At 53.5% G+C, this 9,730-nt stretch overlaps 2 protein-coding genes across 2 annotated transcripts; both read left to right on the top strand.

Annotated features, from left to right (window-relative positions):
• Positions 1-309: 309 nt before the first annotated feature.
• On the top strand, positions 310-1,108 carry NCS54_01198500 (Hypothetical protein; the record flags this gene model as incomplete). Its single annotated transcript, XM_053157238.1, has 2 exons — positions 310-449; positions 505-1,108. 2 exons carry the CDS (start codon positions 310-312, stop codon positions 1,106-1,108), a joined length of 744 nt encoding a protein of 247 aa, XP_053013213.1.
• A 2,040-nt stretch (positions 1,109-3,148) lies between these two features.
• NCS54_01198400 (Hypothetical protein) lies at positions 3,149-7,661 on the top strand (the record flags this gene model as incomplete). The annotated part of the gene is made up of 2 exons (XM_053157237.1): positions 3,149-6,508; positions 6,666-7,661. 2 exons carry the CDS (start codon positions 3,149-3,151, stop codon positions 7,659-7,661), a joined length of 4,356 nt encoding a protein of 1,451 aa, XP_053013212.1.
• Positions 7,662-9,730: the final 2,069 nt, after the last annotated feature.

Raw genomic sequence — 9,730 nt, 5'->3', positions numbered from 1 at the left:
TATATACTATGCTTTGGCCTTTAAGAGAGGGGCAGAGCCTACTTGGTCGTCTCCCAAGATGACTAGCATGGCCGAACAGCTTGAGAAATTCGAAACGGAAGTATCGCCAGCCCCGACGAAACCACCCACAGTTCTTGAACCGCAATTGCTTAGGCGAGACTACTCCCTGCCCTCGGACTATTGCGGTTGGAATGCCGATGCCAAATGCGAGTGCCGTCCATCGACGTTATTACCTTAGTAGAAGATTCACTAACAAGGAGATAGCCGATTATTTGTCATGTGAAGAAATAGGAGCGTCATGTATCAACTATGGCAGCATACGTGGCTGTTGTAAAGGACCTGTATCAGATTGTGCCTCTACGACGTTCTTCTCTACTTGCATTCCGTTGTCTTCTCTTGATAAGGACAATACTGCCGATTGTGACTCAACAGGAACCATATGCTGGTTTGTACACGCCTATTTCCTGAGTATCTACACGCCGCATGCTGACTTAATTCACTAAGCGACACTGAGTTTCCAAAATGTGTCACTATCCTCATGTCTTCAAGGGCAAATCGAGATACTACATACTCTATCTTCAACTGCTACTCAATGGATTTGAAAGAGACATACTTTTTGCAAGATTACCCGCCTTATGTGTCCACAACTGACACGGAAACTTCAACCACGACTACTACTATTCCACCACCACCACCACCACCTTCACCTCCGAAGTCAACTCCCGTCGGCGCGATTGTCGGTGGTGTTGTCGGCGGCCTCGCAGTAATTGCTCTTCTCGTCATAGGCATCTTCTTCTACCGCCGGAAAAAACACACCGATGGGCCCGAGGTTGAACAAACCAATCTCCCAACTGCGCAGCCACCAAACCAGCCAGGCCTTGCCTCACAACCGGTATACAACGCTCAGACTAGTCACACTGCTTGGTCCCCAACTAGCCCCGATCCCAACTTGCCAATGTATAACCCTGCTGGTGGACAATATCAGATTACGCCCTCCACTTCTCCCCGTTCTGAGGGATTCAGAAGCATACCTGGAGGCCAGGAACCAAAAGAGGTGCCGGCTACCAGTCCGGTGGGGATGGGTGACAACCGGGCTGAGCTAACCTGAGCATGGAGCTTTAGGATGTGGTATGAAGTTGGGACATAGGTCAGAATGAAAGAAAAGAGCATTAACTGATTTCTGCTGAAATTGGCCCTTGCAGAAGTAGTTCGAAGTAACTAAGTAGTACCAATGATTATGGAATCATCCACTGAGGCTGCTGGTGGACACCATCGTGAACCTAGCCCGGCTGTGCAGCCACCTCCTGCACATTCTTCTACCAATGAGGGACTTCACTAACTACACATTATTCTCAGCAAACGGCAAGAGATTCTTCAATGCTGTAAGGGCACGCATGTTTTCAAGTTATTGGAGTCTAGTGTGATTGTGTGAACAAGGTGGCCTCAGACGTTATGCCTCAAGCCTGCGAGTGACACTGCCTAGTGCACACAAGCATTTCATCGAAGCTGCGTTTACAGCCACAGCTCCCTCTGTGTTGTACGCCCGACTTCGTTGCGTGCGTGGACCCTGACCAGCATGCAGCCCTGCCACTGAAGACCGGCATGGGTACCATGTGATATGTCTATCTACAGATGATGCATGTGAGGGTCAATGATTTAGAGTGGTGCATCTAGTGTTGCCGAGGTTGGTGGAACCTTTAGAGAGCTATCACTTGCATCTCATATCTGGCATGCTATTCTGAGCTTCCGTTTACGGTTTCGTGTGTGGCCACAGGCTAGTAATAAGCCACAGCGTCTGCTCCGTCATTCTTCGGCGGTCTTCTTTGCTGATACATTCGAAAGCGTGGAGGTATGTTCTATCTGAGAATTAAGCGATTTAGTATATACTTGTTCTGAGGTAATCATGCAAGAGCAGCCCACGTCGATATTACGAATGAACACTTGCGAGGCGCAACGCCGTCTTGGCGAAATAGCCTTTCCCCCATATAACGCGGCAGGGTGGGTGCCGTACTAATGGTCACTTTTGGATAATTTAGAAATGAACGAATCAAATGCAAAACACAACACTGTGTTTTTCGGGGCAATGCAATCAAGCTAGACAACCAACCAACCAACCAACCCACCACAACAAATCGTTGATGCCATGGCAAAGGCCGGCCCCAAGCCGCCACCACCGCCCGGTGTCAGGCATTACATCGCTGAAGTTTAAGGAGGATTCGGAGTCTATTGCAGGAAGCTCCTAAAGTAGAGTTGAGATATTCTTCTTGGGATACTGTGTAAAGGTGACCTGAGATATATAGCTTAAGAGCTTCTAAAGAGCAAGCCCCGCTTGAAGACGGCAACATGTAACTTTCCCAACATGAACAAACTTTGAGTGACACCATATGCTCCGTAATTGGCGACCTAAATGCTAATTTTCTTGCAGCTAGCAGAAAGACAGGAAGCGTAAAGCAAGGAAGTGTCTTGCGCCAAATAGGCATTCAGCTAATCACCAGTATACATAGATTAAACGCCGACTAGAATCAAGCAGAATAAGTAGCAGTAAGATCTGACTTTCTGCTTTTACGTTAGCTGAATTATAATCTGCGGCTTAAGGGGCCTGGATCTTGTTAAGTAGTAAGAAAGAGGCGTTATTGTGAGACGTTTACGGCTAAGCGATCTGGTCGTTCAGCCTAACCGGGAGGCCAGTGGTAGTTTGGGCCAAACTACCATTTCGGGGTCAGGGGCACGGACGAATGGGCATGCAGGGATACACGCGGGGGTGGGTCCCAGACGCGGGCAGGGGGGCCAAACTACCAGTCCCAAACTACCATTTCATGCTGCAGCCAATCAGGATAAAGGGAAGGGCAACTTCAGGGTTAAGGAAAAAGCAAGCAAAGGAGGGAAATACAACAGAACGCGTCTCCCAAGGCCAGCCTTCTCGCGACCGACCGGGTGAACGAGGGATATCCTTTTCATATGGACATGAGTCTATAAAATGAGCGCAACTAAGGACGACCGAGCAGTTTCCCAGCAAGCGGCAATCATTCGAGGGAGAGACTATCAAGAAAAGAAAGAAAGAAGGGAAACAAGGACTGCACGTACAGTATCCTAAGAGGAGGAACCAGAGGGAGGTAGGGAAGGGCTCGACATAGTCCAGATCGCAGCCATGGCCCGAGGGCGTCCCACAGACTCGCCCGGCGGCAACGAACCGGAGCGGCAAGAAGATACAGGAGAGTCCGCCAGCTGTGTTCATGCAGAAGCCACCAAACCGGGAGAAGGGTGGCTTATATATAATGGCGAATACCGGTCGTTGATCTGCGCCTTTCACGGCTATGCGGTCTGCAGCCTCGAGGGTCACTTGAGGGACCGTCACCCAGACATCGACCATCGGGCCCGCAGCGATATCATCCACCGCCATAAGGGTCTACAGCTGCAAGGGCCGGCATTGGAGCAGCTCGTCCAGCACGGTGCGTCAAACCCGACCCGGGCCGTCAAGGGTCTCGTCGTTCACCGGGGCTTCGCTTGCACCTGGCCGGGTTGCAGGCACCTCACGCCGAGCTGGAAGTGCCTGCGGGTTCACCTCAACGGCGAGCACAACATAAAGGGAGCCAAGGCGCAGGCGGGCCTCTGGACCGGCGTCTATCTGCAAACCTTCTTTACAGGTCCAAAGAGGGCGATTTACTACTTCTGCGTAAGAATCTCGACCAGCGGTAACGATGATGCTGTCTCGGCAGCAGGAGATCCTCCGACGCCGGTCGGCAGGGGGAGAAGAGCGACGATGGCAGACAGGCAGCAGACGCACCCGGAAGATCAGACGATGATCGCCGACATCACCCAAGGGTGGTCACTGCAGCAGGAGGAGCAGGAGAAGATGCAGAAGGTCATGGAGGAGGGGATCCTGAGGCACGAGACGACGAACTGGCTGAAGAGGACCGGCTGGTCAGCCCACTTCGCCGGGAGGAATCTGGTGGATATCCAAGCCTGCAGCAGGATGCCCGGCTGTGACGACGACGAGCTGCGACGGATGGCCACGGCTCTAGATCGTCTATTCTTCGACCGCTGCATCGGCGGGTTAAAGAGCATGCCCCTGATGACCCGCCTGCTCCTGGCCAGCCCCCACCCTCACGATGCCCACAGCCGACCGTTTGGGCCGCTGCAGGAGAAGACCAGCATGGATCGCTACCTGGTATATGTGAAGCGGTTCTTATGCTATTGCCTCAACGTGCTGTCGCTGGAGGAGGATGCGCTGTTTGCCGAACACGGCTTTCGCTTCACGCCTGCACAGAGGGCCAGCCTCGAGCTGCTCTGGGCGCATCTGCAGGACGAGGAACAGTCGGGCGAGGGGCTGCAGGAAGAGATATTGCAGATTCTGGCGGACTTCTGGATGCAGCGGCTCGACGGGGACCCTTTTGCGAGCCCGCTGTGGCACTTCGTCGGGGTGCTGGGAATCGACGGCGAGACGGGGCAGCTCCGACCTGCCCACCTATTCACCTACGTGCTTGCGGGACTCGTCTTCACGGGGCGGGCGCTGCTGGGAGAGTGGGCTATACCCACCCGGGAGCGGGCCGGGATGACGGACCTCGCGCAACGGTTCGCCCAGGTTCGAGACGCCTGGCTTTGCAAGGCGACATACTCTCCCATGGGCTATACGCTCAGCTTGCTGTTATACGGAAGGAAGATCGCGCAGGAGACTGGTAGCCGGCTGATGGTGTCCTGGAGCAAGGACGGCGAGATGATGTACTTCATGGGCAAGCCGATCCTGATGGAGAAGATTCGTCACATGGTGGCTAGGATGACGAAAGACGCCGAGGACCTGCTGTGGGGTCAGTTGATGTTCAAGGAGGGCGACGACGAGCGTTTCATCCTTCCTCTGGCCGGCATTGAGGATGACCTCACCCATACAAGACGAGGCCGGTCCTTCATCCATACCAACGACCTCGCTGGCAAGGAGGTCGAGATGCTCGAGGACCTCGTCATGGGCTCGCGGAAGACAGAGTTCCTAGATCGAGCGGGCGAGTGGAAGTGGGCGGGCATCAGGAAGTACCTGAAGCTGGTGAAGAAGTTCGAGGAGTTTCTGCTGCTCCTCTCCCACATCACCGGCGGCCAGCCCAGCCGAGGGGAAGAGATCACGGGCCTGCGCCTGGTCAACGGCATCAACAGGGACCGCAACGTCTTTGTCATCGACGGCGATGTTGTGCTCGTCACCCAGTACCACAAGTCTCTGGCCCACTTCGACTCGCCGAAGGTGATCCCCCGCTTCCTGCCGGAGAGGATCGGGCAGCTGCTCGTGATGTACATGGTCTACATCCGACCGCTGACGGATCGCTGGGAGGCGGACAGATGGGAGCTATATGGCAAGATGGCACCGCCGAGCGACTTCATCTGGCATAACGAGACGGGGCCATGGGAGAGCAGTCGTATGTCTGGGGCCATGGGGAAGTGGACCTCCCACTATATCGGCCGCAGGATCACGCTCCAAGACTGGCGCCACATCGCCATCGCCATCAGCAAGAAGCACGCTCGCGACCGGGGGGCCGCTCGGGCAGACTTTGAGGACGGCGACGACGATGACGAGTCGGAGCAGTACGAGGCGCCGGACGATCTGGCTGCCTGTCACACCGGCCAGACAGCCGCCAACTACGGTGTCACGATCGATGTGCTGAAGCGCTTGACGGCCGAGTCTCTGGACATATTCGGGCAGGTGAGCCGTCGTTGGCACAAGTTCCTCGGCTGCGACGCGCAGCAGCAATCGGCCTTGGAGCCGCCGCCGTCAACTTCGTCCTCGAAGCGCAAGGGTGCGGCCGAGTCTGGCGGCGAGGAGAAGAAGTGCCACCCTCCCCGGAAGCGGGCCAAGATCGCCTCGCTCGAGAAGCTAAGGGCAGGTATGACAGCAGCAGTGGGGGACAAGAAGAAGGACGACATGATCCTGCGGGCACTCCGGGCTGTCCTGCGTGATGACGCTGCCCAGTTTCGGTCACCCCAGCAAGAAGAGGCCGTCAGGTTGGCCGCGGCGAAGCAGAGCCCGCTGGTTGCCGTGCTGCCAACGGGCGGCGGGAAGAGCTTGGTCTTCATGGTCCCGGCTATGCTGGCAGGTGCAGGCGTGACCATCGTGGTGGCTCCGTTCGCCGAGTTGAAGAGGCAGCTAGTCACACGCTGCGTCGATGCCGGCCTAGACTGCAAGTCCTGGCCCGAGGCGCGTGAATCTTGGCCCAGGGTTACGCTGGTCTCGGCCGAGGCGGCTGTCACCGATGACTTCCTGCAGTGGGCCGCTGATCTGAGTGTCAGGGGAAGGCTGGACCGAGTGGTCATTGACGAGTGCCATCTGTCATTCACTGCCGCCGAAACCTACCGCGCGAAGCTCCGGTGCCTCGTTCTCCTGCGGAGCTTGGGGTGTCCCTTCGTATTCCTCACTGGGACCCTGCCGCCGCTCCGTCAACGCGACTTCGAAGAAGCCATGCAGCTCCAGGCTCCGCTCTACATACGGGCTTCGAGCCATCGGCTGAACGTGCGGTACTCCGTCCTTCGCGTCCGTAACGGACGGGGGCGTCATGGAGGTGAAGAGGCTGGTGGACGCCCGGCTCCCACGTCTAGCACCGGGGGAGAAGGGGGTCATATACTGCACCAGCCACGCGAAGTGTAGAGCGCTTGCCCGGCAGCTTGGTTGCCATTACTATCACGCTCAGCGCGATGATAGCGATGCGCAGTTCCTTGCCCAGCGCGAGCAGGGCTTCCAGGCATGGGTCAACGGCGAAACACCCTACATCGTGGCTACCGCGGCTCTAGGCACGGGCCTTGATGTTGCAGGCATCGTCCATGTCATCCATCTCGAGGCCCCATTCAGCATCATCGACTACGCCCAGGAGGCGGGGCGGGGCGGGCGAGCTGGGGAGCCCGTCACCGCAGAGATAGTCGTCGAGGAGAAGGACTGGCCGGTTGAGGACCATATCCGCGACAGCTACCTAGACTTGAGCACGCGCGAGGTACGCAGTCTGATCCGGACACAAGGTTGCCGTCGCCGCCTCCTTGGCCAATGCTTGGACGGTGACCTACGGGACTGTGGAGATCTCGATGCCGTCCGATGCGATAATTGCCGCCGCGATGAGCTGTTGTGGAAGAGTGAGCTATCCTCGCAGGGTATCATAGCATCACATGCCCGCGGCAGGCGCGATGCCCTCGCTCTAGAACGTTTCGAGGCCGCCTTGGAGGAGATAGAGGAGCTTGGCAAGATGGGCTGCCGCATCTGCTGGATGTTCGATGGCGTCAAGGAGGCCGGGCACCAGTGGGGTACCTGTGGTGCCACAGCAGAGAAGGATCTGTCCTTCTCCAGCTGCATGATCTTTCAGGGTCTGGTCAACTACAAGAAGGATCCACAGGCACGTTTCTTGAGCTGCTTCTACTGTCACGTATCGCAGGAGCTCTGTCGGGACGGTTACGAGACCAAAGGAGCATCATGTCGGTGGAAGCATGCTGTAGTCCCTATGGCGTTGGCCGCCGTGACGGAGGCAGATATATGGTCGCAAGTCCAGGAGGCTGCCGGTCGAGACTTCAAAGGTCGGGATGACTATGCTGACTGGCTGGGCCGTAAGCATAGCAAGTTGGTATGCGGGCGAGAGATGACCAATGCTATGGCCGTCTTTGATCTAGTGCTCAAGTGGAGACAAACTCAAGAGCTTAGTTAATTACTATGTTTTACGCATAGTGTAATACGTTTGACTAGTTATATATAATGATATATAATGTGATGTGATAGGCAATAATAGGAAGGGAAAATAAAAATAAAAAAACAAAGGAGTATATGAGAGAGAGAGAGAGAGAGAGAAGGGGGGGCTCCCACAGTAGGTATACTACCCACATAATACTTAACGGTAACTATACATACGAATAGGACTTGGTGATAATAGCTGGCTTTAACTATATAATTAGAATGCTTATAGGAGATGGTATAAATAATATAAGAGGAGGTAAAAATAAAAGAAGTAGAAGAAAGACGAAAAAGAGAAAGATATAGTAGTCCAGGGTAGGCAAAAATAATATCATTCTAATCAGCAAAAAAAGCTCTTTGAGGCTGGCTAGACGCTTCCGAGACTCGAACCCGGGTCTGTCCCTTAGTCAGAGGGATCGCTCTGACCACTAAGCTGAAGCGCCTTTTCGCTCTCAAAGTTACTAAGGTCGAGATGGGGCTGGCACATGAGGGTATCACGAAGACGACGGCAAGGTGACCAGGTCAACGCGGCACAGCAGGCAGCCATAATGGCAACTACCGAGGGGAGAATAAGATAAAGGGAGGGTAATATAAAAAGAGGTTAGTTATTATTAGTAAAATAGTATTAGATATTTAAATAAAAGAAAGGAAAAAAAAGATAAAAAGTCTTAATAATAAAAAAGAAATCTTCTTAGGATAACCCTAGGATAATAGAAGATATATATATATATAACCCTAACCTTAAGGTAAGAAAAAAAAGGGGAAGTATATAGGCCTAGCCGGAGAATAAAAGAAAAGAAAAATAAGGAAGAGTATATAACCCTAACCCTAGGGTTAAAAATGAGAGAAATTAAGGAAAAGTATATAACCCTAACCCTTAGTTTTGCTTTAAGCTAGGAAGTAATTAGAAAAGTTGGCTTTAAGGGGTTAGTTAAGAAAAAAAAAAAAAAAAACCCCCAACTTAGGCCTAACCCTAGGGTAGCCCCTAGGAAGTATTGGCTGAAAGAGACTAGAGGGGGTATTTAGCCCTAACCCTAACCCTAACCCTAAAGCAAAACGTTAAATTTTCATTTAATCGGGGAAGGTAAGAGCCTAGCGGGTGTTTCAGAGGGTTAGACCAAAGAGAGACAAGGACTGCTTAGCCGTTACCCCAAGCTTGGCCCTAGCCTTAACCCTAAGTCTAACCCTAACCCTAACCCTACCCCAATGTCGGGCTAGGGTTAGGGGGAAAAGGAGAGTTAGGGTTAGAACGGGTAAGGAGGTTAGTGTTGTAAAGGCCCTGACGTCTAGCACAAGTAGGAAAAGAAACAAAGAGAGGGTGTGAGAAGGTACGAGGTAAAGGAGTTAAAGAAGCAAGACTAACCGCTGCTGTCCGGGGGGGAAGAGTTGGAAAGTAAAAACTAACCGCTGCTGTCTAGGAGAGGAGAGTTGGGAAGGTGAAGGTAACCGCTACTGTCCAGGAGAGAAGAGTTAGAGAGGTAAAGCTAAGTGCTAGTAAGTTCTAGTTAAGTAGGTAAGGAGAGAAAAGGACAGAGGGTGTGAGGCGAGGGTTAGGAAGGTAAAAGTAACCGCCAGTGGGCAGGGAGAGAAGTAAGGTAAGATCTGGGGTAAGAGAGGAGTTAAGGAGTGAAGACAAAATAAGGAGTGAAGACAAAAGTGCTGTGGGAGAGGGAAGGAAGGGGCTAACCACTGACGTAAGGGTTGGTGTAAGGCAGGCGGAGGCGAACCGCTAGTGTAAGTGGTTAGTTAAGTAAGTAAGAAAGAAAGACAAGAGCAAGCGCTACTGGGGTCAGGGGCTAAACAGTGCGGGAGGTAAGCGCTGACGGGGCTAAACGCTGACGGGGTTAAACGCTGAGCAGGGCTGGAGGTAAACGCTGACGGGGTCAAGCGCTGGCGGCGTCGCTAGGGTTAGGGTTAGGGTTAGGGTTAGGGTTAGGGTTAGGGTTAGGGTTAGGGTTAGGGTTAGGGTTAGGGTTAGGGTTAGGGTTAGGGTTAGGGTTAGGGTTAGGGTTAGGGTTAGGGTTAGGGTTAGGGTTAGGGTTAGGG

This window comes from Fusarium falciforme, chromosome 10, assembly GCF_026873545.1.
Source record: "Fusarium falciforme chromosome 10, complete sequence".
Taxonomy (NCBI): domain Eukaryota; kingdom Fungi; phylum Ascomycota; class Sordariomycetes; order Hypocreales; family Nectriaceae; genus Fusarium; species Fusarium falciforme.
This window is presented reverse-complemented; position numbering and strand designations above follow the sequence as displayed.